General features: G+C 38.9%; 1 protein-coding gene across 6 annotated transcripts in view; it reads left to right on the forward strand.

Moving 5' to 3' along the window:
- Positions 1-23,126, forward strand: part of TSPAN5 (tetraspanin 5) — a 199,436-nt gene that overhangs the window by 64,492 nt on the left and 111,818 nt on the right. The window contains exon 1 of one of the 6 annotated variants that reach the window (XM_077142761.1): positions 11,471-11,588. The exons of the other annotated variants lie outside the window; for them this stretch is intronic. Coding sequence (XP_076998876.1) covers positions 11,544-11,588 — 45 coding nt within the window. The 5' untranslated portion in view covers positions 11,471-11,543. Of the gene's footprint in view, positions 1-11,470; positions 11,589-23,126 lie in introns of those variants that run through there. 6 annotated transcript variants of the gene reach the window in all.

Here is a 23,126-nt window from a genome sequence, read left to right on the forward strand (position 1 = left end):
AAAACATGTGATATTAATGATACAGCTGGGTGGTTCTTTAGGCAGTTTAGGTGTGTATTTGTTCCTAGGGTTGAGAATGCTGTATAGCCAAGTACCTGGTACCTAAAGAAACTAGTAGGTAAAGTTATTATTAAGGCTCTTATTCTGGTATAGATGTAAGTGTAGCTTACAAATGACATCCCCTTGCCACCACCATGCTGCCAGTAGTCTGGGTCCTATGGTTAAAAGAACCTCAGACTTTTTGAGAATCTTTGAGTTCAGAGATTTAGAAGAAGGAAAGAAACTGTGATAAGTGGAAATAACTTTGGGGGACAGTGTATATAACTTAGGCAGGTCTAGCCCCCAAAACAGTGAACTTCCTAATAATCAATAAATCTTCCCCTGTGTTACCTCATGTACACATCTCCCTTTTTTTTTCACTTCATTTTACTGCATTTCTATATGTCATATATGTTAGCGATTCATTTGAAATAAGAGCCAGATTGTAAAGTTATAGAGACAGCCATTTTCATCTCTTTAACCTTTGTTTAAGCATTTTCATTCAAAGTGGTTATGGAACCTTCCTGCAAAAGTTCATTTAATCAGATTGCCTTCCTAATTCCCACATGTGAGCATTTGAACAGAGTGGCAAAAGTTTTGATTTGTAGGAGAAGCTTTGCAAAATGGAACACTGAGTGAGAGGTGGGTCAAGTTGTGTAGTTTAGTTAGGGATGTAGAGGAGGCTTGGTATGGGGATGGCATCGAAGGAGATGGGGGAGTGAGAGAGAGGTCTATAGATGGGCTTAGTGAAAAAATTTGAAATTGGCAGTGTTTCTAGTCTTGCCTACATAAAAATGGGGAGAAACTTCTTCCCTATAACCCTTTTATATCACACAGGCTTCCTTCCTGCCAGACCAGTGGTAAGTATCAGGCACATTGTAGATTAAAAAGGCATGGTGGGCAAGTTTTAAATTTTTACCATTAATTGCAAAGTAAAATGGTACAATGTACATTTTGGAAAACCATTTGGCAGTTTCTTAGAGATTTAAATAGGCACTTATATATAACCCAGAATTTCACTCCTGGCTGTTTACCTAAGATAAATTAAAATATGTGTCCACAAAAAGACTTGTGTGTGAATGTACAGAGCAGCATTATTCATAACAGCCCCAAACTGGAAACAACACACGTATCTCATCCCCTGGTGAATGGTTAGACCCATTGTAGTACATCCGTACTACTCCGCAACAAAAAGGATCAAACTACTGATGTGCACTGCAACATGCATTCATCTCAGAAACATTGTGCTGAGTCAAAGAAGTGAGATACAAAAGAGTACATACTGTATAAATCCATTTCTATGAAGTCCTAAAATAGGCAAAACTAGTTATTTACAGAAAGCAGTTTAGTGGTTGTCTGAAGGCTGGATGTCAGAGATTTGATTCTGTAGGAACACAAGGGAACTTTTGGGAATGATTAAAATATTCTGTATCTACTCATTTCAAATATTCTAATCTAGGTGATGGTTACATGGGTCTACATTTGTCAAAACTGTAGATGCAAAATGGCTATGCTTTGGTAAATTGTACCTAGGTTGATTTTTTTTGTATGCTGTATGGTGGCGGCAAGGGTGGGGTGGGCTGTCACATTTCATTCTTTTTCCATGTAAATATCCATTATTGCAGCACCATTTGTTGAATTTTGTGAGGGGGGTGGGGTGGGGGAAGGGAAATGCACAGGCCAGGAATTGAGCCTGGGTCTTCCACATGGCAGGCATGAATTTTACCACTGAACTACTCTTGGACCCCCCAGGTTTATTTTTAAAGAAAAATCCCTGTTAGAAAAGTAAAGACATTCATAGCATTGCTTATAAATATACTCTTAATTATGACATTGTTTCCATAGACATATATCACTTCTCAGCTTCAAAAAGCCAGTTTAAAAATGACTTTTTTTTAGATCTGATCTATATGAAATTAGGAATAAACTGCACTTCTCTAACTCTAATCTATTTTGATTCTTTCTAAACAGTCTTCTAGATTATATATTATTTTCAGAATGCTTTGGGAGAGTTTAAAATGTATGTTTTAATAAGATTTTCCTGTAGATCTTTGGCAAACCGTGCACTTTTATTGTTTAAATATAAATAACAGCAGAGCAGAATCATTTCTGACACATTTTCCTCTTGTCCTGCTTCTTTTATGTTAAATGATTCTTCAGTTCCTGTTGCTTGTGGCTTTGAACTTAGAAAAACAGACTATCTTTCATATACCTGAAATTAGGAGAAAACATATAAAATATAGGAGAAGACTGACAGGACAATATTGCTGGTTTCTACTGGGCTGTGACTGAGGGCAAAGAACTGGGAAAGTTGATTTTCTAACTGATGTAGACGCAGATATTTGAGGTTTAGTGAATTACCCCAAAATGTGCATTCCTTCTCTTGCTTTCTCAGGTCCTTGCATCTATGGGTGATTACTTGGAGAGTCAGGTATTTGAAGAACTCATGGTTTAAGATCCTGAAATTTCAGAGCTATTAACTTGCTAATTGATGAAACTCAAATGAAAGGGAATTAAGTGTCTGGAATCAGTATTTGAAATAGAAAACATGAGTTGAAATGTTTTAGGATGAGTTGTTGAATGAAAAGGAGATAGTATCTTGGAGTCAGTCCAAGACCAGGTCTGATTTCCTTGCCAGACTGTTTGTACCCAGAATTGTCTAAGACCTGTACAGAAGCAGATTAGAAAGGCAGTTCTGTCTATGCTTTTTCAAGATCAACTTCTTAATGCTGGTACCTAGGCTAAAGGAGCCACCACCTTTTGAAGTGCATGGTTTAGGTAATGAATAGACATTGCACTAGACTTAGAGTTCAGTTGACCTGTATTCAAACTGTGGCACAGGCCAGCACTGTGATCTTGGGCAAGTGTCTTAATCTCATCATCCTCTTTCTTCATCTGTGAAATGGGAATGTCCACTTTGTTTAGGGTGTTCAGTGATTAGCATTGTGCCGCCACATAGTAGGCCCTTGGTAAACCTGGATCCATGCCCTTACTTGGTTGGGCAGTCTCCTGGCTCTGGTTCATAGCACATGTAACTGCATGTCCAATAGCACCACATTCACTTTGTAAAAATACTTGGCTGATGAGAATGAGGTGAGAGGAGTTTGAGACCTTGTGCCAGATTTTTGGTAAGGCTTTCAAATTGGAGGTGGTACACCTTCGTTTTCTGGTCTGTGTTGTGTACCTTGTCTCCACAATGAACGACCTGATTGAATTACATACAGTGTGCTGGGATGCTGAGAGTAAAGCTGATGATCATTGGAGGCTTGTTACCTATAACTGCAGCACAGGAAAGAGGAAGTGTGACTGTGTAAATGGAGCTTGATGTGCTATTGAAATAACTCAGCAGAGTCTGTGAAGAAAAAAACAGGAAAGAGAGAGACAAAAAAAAAAAAAACCCTTCTGTGGAGGTATTTCCATGATGTGCTTCTCCTGACACTGCAATACTAGATAAAAGATACAGTTTATTTTGCTCCATTATTTTTACACTTTGGTCAGAGAAAATACACTTATTTAACCCTAGGCAGTGAGAAATATTGAGCCCTGGTATAGTACTTATAAGAAGTTTAATTATATATTGATGCTTCAGTTTTGAGCCTAATTCTGGTGGCCTGAATGTGGATGGCAGGTCAGTCACTAGTTGAGGGTCTAGGCAGTTGGAGGATGGCAGCAATTATCCAGCTAATGTAAAGACAGTCCTGCTAAGGAGGAAAGAAGGGCCCCTTTCACTCCCTTGTCAATTACTCCAAATTGGTGTTTATGAGGAATTGAATTCCCTGGTAAATGCCCTCCCTGTCTCTTTCCTTATCTGTTAGAGCCATCATCGGAGACTTGAAGTAAAAATCCTGAGAGTATTTCCAGCCTCTTCTCCAAGTCACGCCAGCGACTTGGCCACATTTCAGTGTCTCTCAGCAGGGCTTCCAGGCCTGGAATTAGTTGACCCATAAGAAATATTATTCAAAAATATTCTTGCCCCTAGTTTGCTTCCCTGTACTTGCTGTCCAGGAATTCACAGTGTGATGGTGTACACTCTCTGGTATGAAAGATAATGTATATCTCATTTCCAGATGGAGGAATCCGGGGTGAATTTAGCATTGGAGAGGGAGGTATGCAGAATGAGCACTGGATTAGGGCTCAGGCGTCTGCGGTCTAGTCCCGACACTGCTACCTTCTACCTGTGTTTCACCTTTTCAGGCCTCTGACCTGGTCTGGGCCTCAGTTTTCTCATATGAAGAGTGTGATAGTAATGGTTTATCTTCCAGCCACCCTTTTAGGTGTTTTTTTTTTTCTTCAGAAAGATAAAATGACATGTTATAAATGAAGACAGTTTAAAATACAAAGCAGTCGACAAATGTCAGATATTATTAAATGTAAACTCAGTGACATTGTTTTAATGTACAATTTAGAGAAATATCATTTGAAGTCTTCTGCTAACACAAATAATTGTAGAGCTTAAATTTCCTTTTGGGTGGAGCTCTTTTAGGACAGATAAATATACTGCAGCTCAAACTTATCTCTTTGAATATCATAACTGGATTTTCTTTGGCTTCCTTATTCCAGGTTTAATCTTGTTATCTTTGCCCTTCATTTTCAAGCATTGGGAATGACAGGGGAACTGAAAGACTTACAAATAGACACGGAAATAAGTTGAAGAATCTATGAGAAGAGCAGAAATTACGGTGAATGTAGTCAAAGCAAGGGACGGAAGAGGGCATTCTTGAAAAAATAGACAATGGTATCTTAAAACTCTTTTTTTTTCAGAGGTGACAGACTCAGGAATAGAAAAGTGGGGCTAAGTTGTTTTTTTTTTTTCCTAAATTGAAGTTAAAACCCAATGCTGCCCTTTCTTTTACTTAGCAAGACATATGGTAGAAACAGTTCCCTGTGAGCGTCTGCAGTCTGTTTCTAGTCACCCCATTCATGTGACACTGGCACAGTTGGCTTATTTAAAAGGCTCAGTGATGTCTTAGAAGCCTAATGCCTCTTTATTTTACTTTTTATCCCTCAGGCCATGATGAAGTTATTTCCTTTTTAACTTTCTGAGGCGATCACTTTTACAAAAGGAGAAAATGAAAGGACTCTCAAAAGTACAACACACAAAATATCCAGTTTTCAGATAGACAGTACAAGCTTGTGCTCAGTGGGGGGATGGCTGGAGATGTATTTCATTTAAGACCTCAGAGCAAAAGGACTTGGTGGGAAGTTTAGGGAAGGCCTTCAGGGAAATGGGAAAGAGGCCAGTTTAATTAGTGGAAAACTTGGAAAGGGACAAGCCTCGTGAGGCTGGGTGTGAGCACCGTCGTCTTTATGGAGGTGGCATGTGTACCCTGTATCACTGAGGTCTGAATGGAAAAATATCCCATTTGCAGACTTAGTGTTGTCTTCCCCACCCATCCCTACCGTCATTCAAATCATGAAATACATGTTTACTCTTCAGGAGCTGAGAAACAGGCAGACAGACAAGGAAGAGACTAATAATTAGGTCTCTTTGGAAGGTGTGAGACAAATTGGCAGCAAGGCTGCCCAGGAAGACACAATGGGCCTTTGTTTGCAACCAAGGAAGCAAGAAATCATTGTGCCCGGTTGCTCCAAGGTTCTGTAGCTGTGAGAAGCCTCCCCTTCCCTGTGCCAAGCGGGACTCTCTAATCGGACCATTGGTGCACACAAATGTTTCTTCGTTATCTCTGCCCTTAGACCCTCAAAGCATCTATTTGTTATTGTTACTGTGGTGTTATGAATTGACCTAACTCTCTCCTCCCCCTTATTTGGCTCCCTCCACTTTTCATGGAGGAAGGTTGGGAAGCAGCCGTTTGGCTTGTGTGAAGGCAGCCCTGCATGCTGGCCATCAGAGGATATCCGTCAAAGGAAAAGCGGCCTTCCTCAGCCCCTCACCCTTGGCTTTTGGCCCCCTCTGCCTCCCAACTGCGGGTGCATTCAATCCTCTGTCTTTGTCAAAGGGGCAGGACAGGGCACTACCTCTTTGGCTCCCTGTTTCCATTTGGAAGCCAAAGTCACTCCCCCGACTTGGGAACTGTGAGTTTCTTGTGTTTGCCCCTGGCTTGGTGGGCAAATCAGAAAGGGAATTCTCACTATTTGTTTTGTGAAGAGTTGGCAAGGATGCATATGCTCTGCCATTGTTTTTTTTTTTTTAATCTATAAGGAAACTGCTAAAACAAGTGTCTGGAATTAGATCCAGTGCTCCAAGACCTCCTTTCCTTTCTCCATTTACACTTTTTCAACAGAAACTACTTTTCTCTTGATTAACTGTCACAAACTCTCTTTGGAGTTTTGTAGTTTGGAAACCATACCACATGGCCAAAGGAGAATCATTGTCTGTTGTAAAAGCCCAGACAAATTCCTCCTAATTTAAATGGAAAACTAAAAAAGAAAGGTTTAATCTATCTTCTTGCCTATTAGTGAAATACTACTGAGTGACCTAGTTCATTTACATATTAAATGTACTAGACCTATCTGCCCCCTCCTTTTTTTTTTAATTTGTTAATGTGGGAATGATGCCCTGGTTCAGTAATTGCATGAACCTGCAACAAATCTGCAACCTGGTTTTTCCACACTGAGAAGGCAGTTTAATGGAGAGAAGCTGGAGTTTTTCAAAATGTCTTCACTGGTTAGTAGAAAAGAGAGAAAGAAAAAAGTGAGAAAGATTTGTTCTTTTGATAATACTTTCAAAATGCTACTTTAAAATTGATTGGGGGCAGTTTTATATAGATTGCAAGAAATAGTAACTTCAGACTGCTTTTAAGAACTTCCCCGATGCATCCGGCAGCACTGGCATAAGCAGGAAGGATCAGCTACGAATTGACACTGAATTCCAAACCTACTATTAGAGAATCTGCTTTGTTTAATAGCACTGGTTCTTCTAGATTGTTTGGCAATGTCTTGTTTTCTCGGGCCAGCTTTTCAGGAGGCTGAGAAGTAAGATTTAAAAATAGAATTTAGTCAGCATCCAGGGAGCAAAATTGGCTCATTTTCCAACTTGAATTTGTAGTTTAAATATCTTGGGTGAAACAGGGAACCTTTAGTGATCATCTAGTCTGACTTCTTCATTTTACAGTTGAGGAGATTGGTACCCAGAGAGATGAAATACATTTCCCATGGTGCACATCCGGTGTGTGGCAGGGTCTGGTCTGGAAATAGGGTTTCTTGACTTCACTTCTTGTGCTCTTTCAACATTAGTCCTAATCCACATGCATCACTTGCTCTGAGTTCTCTTAGGGGCACAGTTGGGTTAGAAGAATGCTATTCTCTTCAGGCCAATTCCAGTCAACTTGCTTGAGAAAACTGTGAAGGAGGAGACAGTGTATCTTCAATCTTTTAAATCTTCTCTATTTAGTATTTGTTGTTGATTGAAGGAATTAGATTAAGTCTGGAGCCTCGGGTGCTACTAGGATAAATGGACAAAATTGTACCTTGCTGATCAAGGGACGTTCAGTTCTCTTGGAAATTACATCTTTTCCAAGTTCGTTTTACGATGCATTTCAGTGGCCATAAACTTGTAGTATGAGGAGACAAATGTCCTTTAGCCTTTTTCCTCTTGAAATTGGGACAGGGACAATTTAGCCTGAGGCAGTCACAACATCTCTGATTTCCAGCCTGAAAATATTTTCAATACGATACAGGATTCTGGACTTAACTTTGAACTGAATAGTCTACGTGTAAGAACTGAAACCTTTTCTTTGTAAGAACTCTTGTGTATTCGTTCCTCATCAGTACAAATGTTTTCTTACTTGTTGGGTCTAGCACTGATGGTGTATTTGTTTGTTCATTCACTCAACAAACAGTTACAGAGTTCCTACCATGTGCTAGGCACTGTGGAGAGTGCTTAGAAAGCAGAGCTACCAATTATACACAAGTTTTGACCTCAACAATTTCTTTATCCCCTAAGTATATGAGCATATATTTAGCATAGATGCTTCTTCAGTAACTGGGAAATTTTAATAAAAAGAGATGAGCATTTTGAATGTTTACATTTAGTGTGATTAATTTTTTTCTTGACTTCTAATATCCTTATTATTGTAGGAATAACTCAGAAGGTCTGTGTAAGGTCTCACCTCTCTTCTTCATCAGAACAAGCTCTCGTGCCAGGCGTTACGGTTAGGATCCATAGCCTTTGGCACAGGAGGTTAAGACTGAAGTCAGGAGTTGGGGTGGGGAGGGAACTAGGGATAAGCAGGGCAGAGTGAGTCTGGCTGTGTGTATAAATACCCAAAGGCTATCAGCTTTGCATTGGAGGCCAGATGGGAAGGCGGAGTGGTGAAGAATTTCATAGTAATATTAGCAGGTGCGATTTCCTGTCATGCTCCAGAGGCCCAACTAGGTGCTTTACATACGTCATCTCACTCATTCCCCCCTTTTTTGTTAAGTATAATTTTATTGAGCTATATATTCATCTAAATTGTACAGTAAGTGGTTCACAGTATATCATATAGCTGTGCATTCATCATCAATTTTTGAACATTTCATTACTCCAAAAAAATAAAAAGAATAAAAGTAAAAACAAAAGTGAAAAAAAAACCACTCATAACATCCTTTACCTCCCTTCCCACTATTATTATTAAAAAAATTTTTTTTCTTATTCATCTGTCCATACACTGAATAAAGGGAGTGTCAGTTACAAGGTTTTCACAGTCACATGGTCACACTTTAAAATCTCTAGTTATTCATTCATCTTCAAGAATTAAGGCTATTGGGTTACAGTTCAACGGTTTTAGCTATTTCCCCCAAGCTATTCCACTACACCAAAAACTAAAAGGGGATATCTATATCCTATATAAGAATAACCTGCAGAATGACCCCTCAACTTTATTTGAAATCTCTCAGCCACTGAAACTTTATTTTGTTTAATTTCTCTTCCCCCTTTTGGTCAGGAAGGCTTTCTCACACCCATGTTGCCAGGGAGATTTGCACCCCTGGGAGTCATGTTCCACGTGGTGGTGGTGGGGCAGTAAGCTCCCCTGTGGAGTTGCCTTAGCGAGGAAGAGAGAGGCCACATCTGAGCAACAAAAGAGGTTCTCTGGGGGTGACTCAGGCATAATAATAAATAGGCTTAGCTTGTCCTTTGCAGGAATAAGTTTCATCACTCATTGCGTTTAATAACTGTGAGAGTGGCCTAGTTATGTTCTCCCACATCACCTATGCCGAAATTGATACCTTGAGCAACATGAACAAGGCTGCGCCGCTCATAAGTGATGCCTTAGGCATTTTATTGTGGGTCTTTCTGCTGCTGGAGCCAACCAGCTTTGGCCTCCCCACAGCACTCATACTCTTTTATCAAGTTGAAGATTTGTCAGGACCTATGGGACTAATTTTCTCTCTCCTTTTAATCATAAAGTCATATCTCTGTTTTGCTTCTTCAAGGGGATGGATATAAGAAAGCCTTCAGGGAGGTGGGCCCTAATGAATGACGAACAGTTATACTGGAATTTCAAGGACAAAAGTGAACATCGAGGACTAAACTGGTAAAATGAAGAAGAAATGAAAGGAATGATAGTCACAAGTTTGATTTCCCACTTACTTTGCCGTAAGTTATTTGACGTGACAAGTTGAAGTTGGGTTAGGGTAAGGGTGGGGGGGGAAAGGAGGTGAGGGACTTCTGGATAAATACAATTCCATTTTGTAGGTGTTAGTAGATCTCTCCCCCACCATCTTTTTTTTTTTTTATGATTCCAGAAAATGTGTTTTGCGTTTGTTTCACATAGGGAATTCACATTTGATAGTGGTTAGTTTATATCTTTTGTGGGTACTCTGCTATTATGCACAGTTTTATTCATTCAAGACATATGAGGGGCTACTCTGCCAGATGCTACAGAAGTGTTATGTGCTGTGATGTAATAAAGTCAAAATAATTCTTGCCTTCGGGGAGCTTATAGTTTAATGAGGGGGGCACACATGATGACAGTGTAGTGTGATTAGTGCTGGTGAGGCATAGATGAAGAATATAGTGTGAATTCAGTGTTGGCATTCTTTGAATTTTAGTAATGGAAAGTAAGCTAATGGAAAGGTGTTTTGGACTTCATTTTATAAGCAGTCTGAGGAATTCCTCAAAGAATTGTTTTGCAAAATTGTTCACCTCGAGACTCGTGATTTTAAACTTGGTTTTGAGATCATTGTGAGTTTCTTGTAAATGAGGCTTATATTCATGCCAGTGGCAAGTCAACATATGGCAAATACCTTGCTTCACTTAAGTGAAAGCAAATCTCTTCTGCAAGGCTTTTCCATCTCATTTTCTTTATTAGTGCATGCATAGTGTGCATTTATCTTCCTTGAAGATTTGTGTAAATTTAGCCCTAGACAATATCCCAATTTGAATCGAATTGCTGGAGGTTAGGGTAAGCCATTCTGTCTAGCACCTGAGGTGCTTTCTACTGGGTCCATAAATGACCTCAATTTCTAGTCAGTTGTGTAAAGAGTACTATGATATGGTTTCATGCAGTGTGTCTTTTAGACAGAATCACATTTATAGGCAAATTACTGGCTGTACAAGTAATTTTGAAATATTTCTAAAGCTTTTAAAAAATCAGGAAGTCCATTAAGCTGAAGATAAAGGGAAAGAAGTGCCTCTTCCTTTTTAATGTGCAGCTAAGTCTGCACTAATGATGCAATTACACTATATTAAGTTAATACAATAAATAAAAAGTTAATCTATTTTGGACTTTATTGTATTGTATTGTCCTTGTTTGTAGAATAATATAACTGTGACACAGTAATTAATATCCTGCAGAGGGATTAGCAGTCAAGATTGAGATAAAAGAACAAGGAGAAAAGAACAGAGTTGCCTAGAAGACTGGAGTTTAGAATGTGCTGAGATAAGGAATTTCCTTAGGGTGATTTTTGGCTTTCTTGACTCTTACTATATATTTCACATCTTGTAGTGATAATGAACTGGGTTATACAGGTAAAATGTGTCAGAAATGATGGCATTCTGAGATGGGTCAGCTTTTTCTGTTCGCAGTTTGAGAGTTAGAATGATGTTCCAAACAAGCCATGGGCCGTCATTTGAGGCTTTATTTTGTGTTCAAAAAGACTTTCTTATTTCTGTCTCTGTAATTTCTATGTGTCTCTTATTTTATCATTGCAAGGTCTTTTTGGTTATCGTTTATTTGTTAACACAAATCTCTGAAAAAGGAAAGGAAAAAGGAGCTCCCCCAGGAGATGTGCATTTTTTCTTAATGCTCTCTTCTTTTAAAAAAAAATAAAGTTAAACAGTAAAACAAAAATTCACAAACTCCCTCCCTATCTATCTTCCACCTCCTTCCGCGACCTGCAGCCTTTGGCACCGCCTCCCTTTTCTTCACCCCGCTCACATAGACACAGAGGTATCCAACTGAGAAAATGAAACTGCTCTAAGCACACAAAGATGTGATGAAAGGAGGGGTTGAATTGTGTCCATATTCAAGGTTAAACTTAGCGGGTCTGCATTTTCTGGGTTGCGGGTGGTTGGTTTCCTTTTCATTAGACAAACTGGAAAAAGAAATTGCCTGGACCCGATGCAAAACCGAAGCCCCCTGGGGCCACCGAAGAATGCCTTGAAGGTACTGTCTGCATCAAAATCACCCACACTCATGCCCTCCTTATGTAGGGCTTGTCCCCTGTCACGGTGAGACTTTTTCTTGGGATCAGAGAGGATGGTGAAGGCTTCTCCAACTTCCTTGAACTTTTTCTCCTCCTCCTTCTGAACTTCAGCACTGGCTCCGCTCTGCCGATCTGGATGGAGCGTCAAGGCCCGTTTCTGATCAGTTTTCTTGATCGCGTCCTCAGAGGTATTCTTGTCCACTCCCAGAATCTTGTAGTAATCTTTTCTCTTACTCTTCTTCAGCTCCAGCTGTGCATTTTTTAGGAGTTATGTTCTTTTGTTTTCTCCGTCTGATACACTTTTTCAATAGACCCGCACATCTTCTTCATACTATTCTGTATCCATATAATGCTGAGCTTTTTCTCAAGTAGGCTTTTATATGTGTCCTCGACCTTCACTGCATTTGTGCTGTCTTCTGTTGCATCAGCTAGTTTCTTAAGCATGGGATTAACCATAGCACCGATTAAAGTAGAGTTTAGCATTTGTTTTTATATTGTTCAGGTCTGTGTCCAGGGCTTCTGTGTACATATGCTGGCTTGTGATTTTCTTCTTTAAGTGCTTTATTCCCATCTTTCTTTGCTTTAAGTGGTTTGGCATTTCTGCAAGCAACACAAGCCTTCTCATGGTCGGGAGCCATCCTGAGAACCTGTATAAAACAACTGAACCGCCTTCTCATTGCAGTCTTCATGATAAAGGCAAAGACTTTGTACGTACAGAGCATCCACATTGGTGGAATCCATTTGTAAAATGTCACTGGCCACAGACTGTGCTTCGGATAATGACCCAGCATAGGTAAACAGTCTGCTTTGAGGATATGAGGCGATGGCAGGTAGGAACAAATTCTAGGGCACAGTCCATGCAGAAACAACCTTCCCAAAATCCCATTTCTCAATATCTGTTTCTGCCATTTTCTCATATTCTTTGACTGCATTAGTCCTGTTGTGCCTGAGCATTTTTTTTTAAGAAAGAGACAGATTTTTTTTTAACATGGGCAGGCACCAGAACTGAAACCGGGTCTCTGGCATGGCAGGTAAGAACTCTTCCTGCTGAGCCACCATTGCCCACCCTGCCTGAGCACTTTTTGTGATCTAGTTCTAGAGCTCTCTGGAAACTGTGACATGCTTCCATGGCATTCCCTAGAGAAAGGTAACACTTGCTCTCTTTCAAGTATCCCCAGACAGAACTGTCATCCAACCTCACTGACTGCTGTGCATCACCAAGAGCTTCCCAGAACCTTTACGCATCATCAAGGTGGCCACTCGGTTGCCATAATAGCTAGCATTTTTAGGACACGTATCTATGGCTTTTGTATAATAATTATAAGCTTCCTTTTAATCTTTCTTGGGACAGTTTGTTCCAATATGTTCCAGTATTTCCTCGTTCCATGAAAGACTGTGCTTCCCATGTTGTATTGTAATCGTTGGTTTACACATGTAACTCTTGTAGTTGGTGAAATTCTGTTGCAGCTTCAATGCTAATTCATCTGTTTTTTCAGCATATAGCCAAGTTCCTGGCACAGAGTAGGTGCTCAGAAAACATTTGATAAATAAGTGATTAAATAAATGAAGGGTTACTGTGCCATGGTAGCTGAGGGAGAGACTTTGTGCACAGTAGAGACACCAGAACTGGACCCCATATCCAGAGAGCCCAGAACTGTGTGCTCCCGGGCACAGTCCTGGCCGTCATTTCCCTGCACTTGGTTTTTTTTTGTTATTTTTTGGTGGCGGGAGAGGGTGCATGGTCCAGGACTCGAACCCAGGTCTCTTGCATGGAAGGCGAGCATTCTACCACTGAACCACCCGTGTAGCCCCTGCACTTGTTTTTATACCATGGTGAACCTCTCAGTACCAACAATTGTTCTGGTAACCTCCCTGTCCCTTTTATTGGCTCTGCGGGTTCTGATGGTCAGCTTGTGCTTCCAGATTGAAGTCACTAACTGTTATCAAAAAAAGAGGGATTTGAGAATAGGAGAAGACAGAGGAGGGGAGAAAGTAGACATCTGGCCAGAATCTCTTGTTTTCCACAGAAATTAGAGTTGAAAAAACCATAGGAACCAGAATATGTCAGCCTTGTCCTTCTTCACCGTCCCTGCCCAGGCAGCAGTGAGGGAAAGTTCTCTATTTTTCTGTAACTACCTCTACCTGCCTGGTGTTTAGTTTTCTCATCTTTGGAGTAAATAATTTTTAATACTAAATTATTAAAAATTTTATGGCTTGATTTTAAAATAATTCACCTTATTTACAAATGAATGAAATGTTGTTTCTAGTTTTCTTTTAATTATTTTGTCTTCCAGTGTTATTCCTCTTTGCCTTCATGGCCACTGTGTTGGCATTCTGATGTCTACCTTTCTTTTCTCCTTGGCTTTTCTCGGCACAGGCTGCTTCAGGTTGGTTTGTTCCTCTCTCCTTGGCTTTCCCGTGAAAGAAGATTGAAGTAATTGTGCGTGGGGCTGCCAGCCTGCTCTGAAGGTCTGAGCCCAGGGTAATTTTGCTCTCAAAATCTTTCAAGAGCTTATGCCAGAATACAGGTCAGCTGGACAGCTTGGCTCCCTGGAACCGAGCAGTTTGGGTCAGAGGATCTCCCATGAGCTGTCTGTTGGGTCAGATGTTGGGTTGGTATATGCCAGTGTCAGCCTCTGGACTAGCCTGATAGTAATGGGTGGCCGCAACCAAGAACAGTTCCTCAGAGACCTTTTGCGTGTAAACCCCACATATAAACAAACATGCTAATGTTTATAATTGTGATCTCTCTCCAGGCAAGAGCTTTTTTTTTTTTTAAAGAGGATAATGGAAATTTTTGTTTCAATGAACGTTTCAATTTTTTCTCTAGGCAAAGAAGTATTACAGTTTTTTCCCCTGCACAAAAACCCAGAGAGACTTGTTAAAGTTGAAAATGCTATTGTGTACTGTTAAATGTCACAAAATAGGTATTATCTATGAGCTGATCATCATATATGAATATATGCCTATCTTGATTCTTTTAAAAGATTGTTTAAACATTCTTTTGGATTTACAGTTATATTTAAAAAATCTTTGTTTGGCATCAGATACAAATGTGTGAAAATGTTCGCATAAAGTTTTATGTAATGATTGGGACCAAATTATTTTTAATTCATGTCTGACCTTCAGGTTGTTTATGAAGCTCTGACCAGAATAAACAAAACCTGGAAGCTTTTGTCTTCCAGAGATAAGCCTAAATGCAGCTCTGACCCTGCATAAAATAGGTAGGATTAGAGAAACTCTTGAAAAGCAACCTTGGTAATAGGGAGTGATGGCTTTGTGTGAAAGCCTTAATGCTGAAGTACATTCTTGTAATGCAGTTTTCTTGTCCTCCTTGTTATCTTACAATTTTAGCAGGAAAACTAATAACAATGTTATTTCAAAGAAGTGGTTAAAAAATAATCAAATTTAACAGAAAATGAAACTTTGGCCTTTGGTTAAACATTCATTTACTCAGCTCTGAGGGTCTTTTTTTTTTTTAAATAGATCTACAGAATCTTTCTATATAGTTGCCTGGGGTGATATCAACTCTTTTATAGCTTACTCAGTGTTCAAGCCTGCAAAAATTTAACGTGTTCCTGTTCATGTGTGAAACACTGCACCTGGGAATAGGTTTGTGGAGGCTACGAGGATTTTTTCCTTCCCTCAACTGAGTATATAACAGTCTGATAAAGGAAGAGGTGCATGTGTGAGCATGCTGGAGAATGCCAGTAGGAAGGAAGCTGGGGAGTGTGGATGGAACTGAGGCCAGCTTGGCTTCCTTGGGGATGGGGTGCAGTGTGGATATTTTGCTGCAATTGCTCAGTGCCCTTTCTGGGGTCCTGGGTGGCCGGCAGATGTTCTGAATTTGCAGCTTTGGGTAGAGGAAAGCTGTTTCTGCACCCCGTCTTCCCCCATTCTACCCAGCAGATGTCTTGAAATCTCATTGAACATGAGGAACAACATCGGGGTATTGTTCATGTATTAAAAGAGTTACAAGACAATCCGTTTGATGTTGGGTATACCCAGATGAAAAATAGACCAACATTACCCCAAGAAGCTTTTAGCTAGTGTGTATAGTGGGGAGGGATGCTGTAGGCTGTAAGGTGCCACATGCAGCTTGGAGGAGAGAATGATTCCAGAGTTGGTCAGGGGCAGAAAGAAGAAGGCGAGAACTCAGGATGGACCTGGAAGGAAGGAGGGTGGAACTAACACCTAGGAGAACGGTACTGCAGATACTTTGCTATTTCTTCCATGGTCAAGTGGGTGCATAAAATAAGTAACATTCGTGATTCAAGGGGAAGAATTGGGACAGATGTTCAGGTATGGGGAACATGTATAGTTTTGTTTATTCCTTTGGATGTGGTATATACTAAGGACACTTTTGTCAATCAATGCCTGTTTCATTGCTATAGCTCAGCAGTTCTGTCTACTCTACATAATGCAGCATTGCTCTGGAGTGAATTTTTAAAATCTCAAATCCAGGGAGTTGGAGATTTTCTGAATAAAGGAGAGACTAATCAGATTTCAAAATGGGAAGGAACTGTGACTATTTTGCTTATATTTTATTCTCAAAGCCCAGCACAGGATCTGGCATGTAATAAATGCTAATAAATACTTTTTGAGAGAAGGGAAAAAGTCTCTAGGTTATTATTTGGGGAAGAGCTAAGAGGGTAACTAATCTTTGAATGGATTAAATGAATATCTTCCCAGAATTTTTCTGTTTAAGTATACATATTTATATATATGTACCATAAATTATCTCCCTCACAGCCATTCTGGTTCTGTAGGGATAAATATGATGTGGTCTCCAGCTCAGATTACAGGTTTATGTCTCAGGGGAAAGTCAGCGAGACTTCAGAGCTGCCTCCTGACCACACGGCTTTGCATAATTGATTAATTCTGCACAACTGTTTGCATTCCTGTCCTAAAATAAATTTCACTTTCTAATTAACTCTCTGGTATTAGTAAGTGTCAAAAAACAGGATGGGTGTTGAATCTTGTGGTCTGATGTGATGCAGCTTGTTCCTAGAAAAGTTATAATGAATTATCATGACTCTCATAGGGCATTGTTAATTCCTGAGTTTGCAAACAGGGCTCTAAAAAGAACTAATATTTATTGTGTGTTTACTTTGTGCCTGGCACTGTGCTGAGAATTCCACATAGTTACTTCGATTGTTTCTTATCACAAACACCCTGAGAACTAGTGCTATGGAGTATCTCCATTCCTAGATGTGGGCACTGATTCTCAGAGGGGTGACATTATGACAAAGATGATACAAGCTGGTAAATAGAAGAACTGGGTTTGAGCGGAAACAATCGGACACCTAAACCAGTGTGCCTTAAAGCCGGGCAACATCACTTCTGTTTCTTTCCCGTGGGCTTTCCCTTTTCCTTGATGCTTTCTGGTTCTGCTCTCTATCGTCTGGGCTTTTGTGTGACACTCATATTCTCTTGTCAAATGTGATAAACAGCGTAAGTGGTACAGTGCAGCTCTCAATGAATGGAGCCTGATACCATACCATGGATTAAGAAAGTTTTTGGCAAATCACATTACTTGGTTAATGGTGGGTCGTGGTCATTTAAGGCATTGAAAGTTAATTGTGGAGAGAGACTATGAATGAAAGGTATGCATTTTACATCAGCTGACATCTTTGGGCTGGGAGAAAATGATGGGGTGGAGGGTTCTGGAATCTTGGGGGACAACTTTAAGGATTCTGGTTGACAAGGCTCTTGGAAAATTTTAAGGACAATAAACATTTTAAATTCAGTGCATCAGCAACTTCTGCATGAGAAATACCAGCTACTTGACAAAACAGTTGAAATGAAATGTGTGAGCATTTGGTTGATAAACAGAAATGATATTGCTTCTCTCAGTGCTTCTAATAGAAATAGAAAAAGACAGAAGTATCAAGAATTTTTTTACAAATTGAGTTTTTATATTTTGGTTTTTATTTTTAAGTAGAATATAAAACAATTATTTTCTTTCTCCATGAAGACCCAGATAGGAGACTTAATAGAAAACAGAAACGAGGTTTGTTAAAAAATATATCATCTTTATTAATGACATTTTTTTTTTTTTTTTTTTTTTTTTTTTTAAAGAGAGAGGGAGGAAGGGAAGGAAAGACAGAGAGAAGGAAGGAAGGAAGGAAGGGAGGAAGAAAGGGAGACATCTTTTTAAACATTTTCTTGTTTTATTATATTTTGTTTGTTTGTTTGTTTCTTACATGGGCTGGGGCCGGGAATCGAACCGGGGTCCTCCGGCATAGCAGGCAAGCACACTTGCCCGCTGAGCCACCGCGGCCCGCCCCTAATGACATTTTTTAAATGCAGTTTTATTGAGATAAACTCACATACCATACAATCATCCAGTCAGTGGTTCACACAATCAGTGGTTCACAGTATCATCATATAGTTGTGCATTCATCGTCAATTTTTGAATATTTTCATTACTCCAAAAACAATAAAAATAAAAATAAAAGTAAAGAAAGTTTGTCTTTATTTTCTTACCTGTCATGACATGTTTTGAATCACACTGTTCAGATGATCAAAGATAATCTAAGTATCTAGATAATCTAATTTGGTTGATGTGTGCTACTATTACAACTTTTCCTTTTTTTAAAAAAAGCAGATTTTGTGGATATTGTAGACCTAGCAATAAAACATTAAACACATTTTGTAGCATTATACAAAACAAATTTTGATAGCATTGCTTTGGAGTTAACTGAATAATTTGAAATTTTAATGGTGTTGAGAAAGTGGATACGTGCATTTAAATTGAGAGAGAAAGAGAAAACTAATACTGTTTGATTTTTTTTTAAATCATTTTATAAATGTGAATAGAATACCCTAGGCCTTCAGAAATAGAAAAAGGAAATAATTTTTCCCCCCTTTTAGGACACATGGATGGGGATGGTATTGAATAAAATATTCAGGATATTGTAATTTCTATTGAAAAGAAAAAGTTCCCAGAATATTGTATGAATACTGTATGAGGTACTGATTACTTAAGAAAAAAAATTAACCATAAGATTTTTTTTAATTGAAATACAGAGAAGAGCTTAATTGAGATACAGAGAAGATACTATTCCTGACCCTCCTTTTCAGTCTGAGGAAAATAAATTTATGGATTAACCTAAATGGCTTTTGCTGGTAAAATCACCTAGTAAGTAATGACAGACACCAAATAAACAGAAATAATGCTAAAGAAAATAAGTAGAAGGAGCCAGGGAATAATGTTCACTGAGGTCTTAGGTCATATTTATATGAAAGAGCTCAGACCTAAGATTAACACTTTGTGTTATTGGGAAGGAAAAGATTAACACATTGTATTATTGGGAAGGAAACTGACAGTACTGTGGGTTATTCCTTCTCTAAAAACAAACTCTTCACTTCTCCCGAATTATAGATACAGATATACTATGTGTGCAAAACATTCTTAAAAATTTAGAAAGCCTGTATATAAATATGGGAAAGTATCTGAGTGTGTGTACTGTGGTTATCCTTAGGGGCTTACATATTTTGTGTGTTTTACAAATGCACACATCTCAGTATTTAGTTGGTACTTAATGTTTTTAAATTTACCACTATGCCATGAGCTTTTCCTTGTGTCCTTGGATATACTTTGCAGGGAGAACTGTGAGAGCTCCCCAGCTCTGCATTTTTGTGCCCCCTGACTCTTTCATCTCCATTTGGTGCTCTGTACTCCAGAAACTGCCCTGCTTTTCCTCTTAGTTCTTGTGCTCTCTGCTCTGTGCCTGGGCTCTGGCAGCTTCCACCTTCCACCCACTTCACCTGCCTAACTCTTACACCTTCATGGTTCCTATCTTTAATGAGATAAATTTAAATGCATTGGAAATTGGACAAGGACTATTTTAACCCAATTATAGAAAAGGTGGGCTTCATGGGCAGGACAGTCTCTAACTTCTTCGGTATTACTATTAGTTATCGTGTACCTGTTGGGGCCAGGAACCTTAACTAGTGCTGTTCATGCTGTCACATAATATACCCTGGCTGGCAGGTGGCATCCCCCATTTTGGAAAAGATGAAACTAGGGCTGGGAGAAAGGTAACAGAGGGAGACAGTATTGGTAGCCACGGCTGTCACTCTGTCACTAGATTGCACAGTCTTTTTATTGTGTCTCAGAGGACAGAGGAGAAATCTTCATGGGCACTGGAGTGAAAACTACAGCTCATGCTGAAGATTAAAAAGACTGTCAGACTGGAAAGATTCACAAAATGATCCTAGTCCTAAATACTTTTAAGTCGAAGAGGTGTGGGAGAACATTCAAGAACTCTGAGGGTTAACTGTTAAAAATTCTACAGGAATTAGTCTTAAGTCACATGTGTGTGACAAAGGTAAGCTTTCTCGGTGAAGACGGAAAAATTGGCCTTTAATAAAATCTCTGATTTCTGAAGAGAAATCCTGCTGATTGTTAATAGATGGTAAGATTAGAAATAAAAGAAATGTAACTGTAGTTCGCAAATAGGTGAAAATATTATGATGTGGTAGACTTTAAAGGCTTGAGAAGTTAGTTGCGTTGGTAATAAGAATTAATTTAAGGACTAATCAGTCAAAAAATCTGGGAGGTTGAAATTTCTCTTCTCTACATCACTTGATCCAGTTCAACAAATACTTTCCCAGGCCAAATGGAATCATTAGCCTTGTAGAAAACACTTGGCCTTCTCTAAATGATGACATTGTAGCCAGTTTTGTAAATATAATTTGTGCATGAATCAGTAGATCATGGGTCAGGTTAATTTTGTAATACTTAAGGGAAGTCAGTTTGTGGAGAAATAACTCTGCATCTTATCAGCAGTATTAATGACCTACTTCTACCATGAGATTGTGATGTTTTTGAGTTATCTAAATATTTTAATGTTCCCTGAAATGTAATTTTAAACCGTGGGCACATTTTTTTTGATAATTTTACTATTTTGCTTTAAAAGTAAACTCAAATCTAGAACATTTTGTGCTGCTGCTTCTCATTAAGATAGTTTAGTCATTGGTGGATGATATGAGAACAATAACAGTTTGAGAGTTCTTTTTCTCATAAATCAAAATAGTATTTTATGACAGTTCTGTATTGTTTCAGATGTTGATTTAAATTCATTTGTAGTTACCCTTTTTGAAGATGGTTACCCTAATTTAAAACTTGATTTTTGGTGATGTGGAGTTTTCAAAATGCACTAGAAAATATATAAGGAAAATAATTGGTAAAATATATTTGTTTTGTGCTTTTTATGCATTTCTCTTCATATCACTAGTTCAAACCAGAGAGGACAGCTAAAATTCTGGGGCTCTAGGCCTGCTTACTGTATGTCTCCTGGAAGAGCCCCTTCAAAAGTATCTAAAAATTATTAGATGTACTTGGGTCGATAGCCATGACTAAAGCAGTACATACATGAACAGAACAACAACAAAAAATTAAGTAAAAGAAAATGGAGGAGTAAATGAGAATTGTCTTCTCCCCAATAGGAAAAATGCATTTGTTGTGTTTTTCTTGGAGAAGGGTGTGTGCTACTCTAGTTTGGCTGTAGATGAAAATAACATATGGTTAGTTTTATAAGGACTGAGAGACAGATGGTGACCTATAGGCTAATTATGCAGTGGGCAAGATTCTCTAAACAAATCACTGTAATTGTTACATGGCTTTCTCATGAATTAGTCTGGACTGTTTATTGTCACACTAGGTAACCATGTTCCAGGTGAGTGGGGAAAAGGAGCTACATGAAGGAAGTATATTTACAGCATCTTTTCTTCTCCATATTCATTTTAGCGGCTAAAGGAAAAAAGTGAAGTCAAGAATTAAAAGAGAGTACAGTAAGATCTCAACTCTTTCTAGGGTTGCATTCTTTTGGATAGCTTTCTACGTAACTGAGGGTTGGCCCCATTAAATATCAACATTTTCCTTTTAGTCATGTTGAATGGAACTCTTTCTGAAGTCTTCCTTGCCCTCTTAAAATATAATATCCAGAACATGTGTAAGCTTTTGAGATGAACATTACCAGTCAGGCTGCCATCTCAGAACTTTTGCACTTGCTTTCATTATACCTGGAAGTGTTTGTTTCCCAGATAGATATTCCTGGTTCATTCCATTGTCCAATTCAGGTCTTTAAAATTGCATCCCCTTCTTGATATTTCCTGCTTCTCTCTTTGACTTTATTTTTCTTCCTCACACTTTTCAACCATCTGACATATTGTGATGGATTGAATCGTGTTCCCCAGTTTGGATATGTTGTCAGTCTTTATCTTAACATACACACAGTCTGGTGTGCATGGACCCTTTATAAATAGGATCTCTTGAAGATGTTACTTCAGTTAAGATGTGGCCCAACTGAGTCACATTGGGCTTTAGTTCAGATTACTAGAGTCCTGAAATTCAGACAGATAGAGGAAGCCAAGGGAAGATGCTGGAAGTCAGCGAAACCCAGAGGAGAAAGGAGAAGATATTGTTATGTGCATTGTCATGTGACAGAAAAGCCAGGGACCAGAGATCAGTGGCACCCAGCCCAAGAATGCCTTGGGGGAAAACATCACCTTGCTGACACCTCAAATTTGGACTTCTCCTAGACTAAAAACTGTGGGTCAATAAATTCCCATTGTTTAAGCCAACTAATTGTATAGTATTTGTTTTAGCAGCTAAGAAACTATTACATGTGTGTTTTTAATTATCTAGTTCATTATTTCATCCCAACTCCTTCCTCCACCCCACCTATACAGAACCTTCACCAAGCCAGGCAGGGGTCTTAGTGTGCTTTCTGCTGTGATGTCAGCCCCTGGAACAGTGCAAGCACATGGAAACATTTAAATATTTGCTGATTAATTAATTAATTAAAGCTCCTTTAATCTTCACAACTGTGCTGCACTATAGGCATTGTTTTCCCTAGTTTGTAGACTGAGTCCTTCACATGCATTACTCCTGCACTTAGAGTTTTTGGGCAATCACTATATTGTGATTGCCTTTTCTTGTCTAGTTTCCCCCACTGAACTCTCATGCCCATGACAGCAGAAATTTTGGAGGTTTGCCTTTATGTATTTGTTCATTAAATGTTTGAACAAACTAATTCACCAGGGGAAATAATCACTTGTCTGGACTCTTTACAAAAATCTGTAAGCATCAAAATAGTGTGAGGCTGACACAAGGGTAGATACTTAGACCGATGGAATTGAATTGAGAGCTCAGAAATAAACCTTCACACCTTTGGCCAATTTTTTATTTTTTATTTTTTTTTATTGATATAACTTAATGTACAAACATACAGACGCTTCATACCTGGTATACAAATGGTTCATAATATCATCACATAATTGTGTATTCATCACGATCATTTTTTTGAACATGTGCATCACGCCAGAAAAATAAATAAAAAAAGAAAGAACTCATACATGCCATACCCCTTACCCCTCCCATTCACTGACCGCTAGTATTTCCATCTACCCAATTTATTTTAACCTTTCCCCCCCCATTATTTGTGTATTTTTTATCCATATTTTTTACTCATCTGTCTATATCCTAG

This window comes from Tamandua tetradactyla, chromosome 24 (genome assembly GCF_023851605.1).
Source record: "Tamandua tetradactyla isolate mTamTet1 chromosome 24, mTamTet1.pri, whole genome shotgun sequence".
Lineage (NCBI taxonomy): Eukaryota > Metazoa > Chordata > Mammalia > Pilosa > Myrmecophagidae > Tamandua > Tamandua tetradactyla.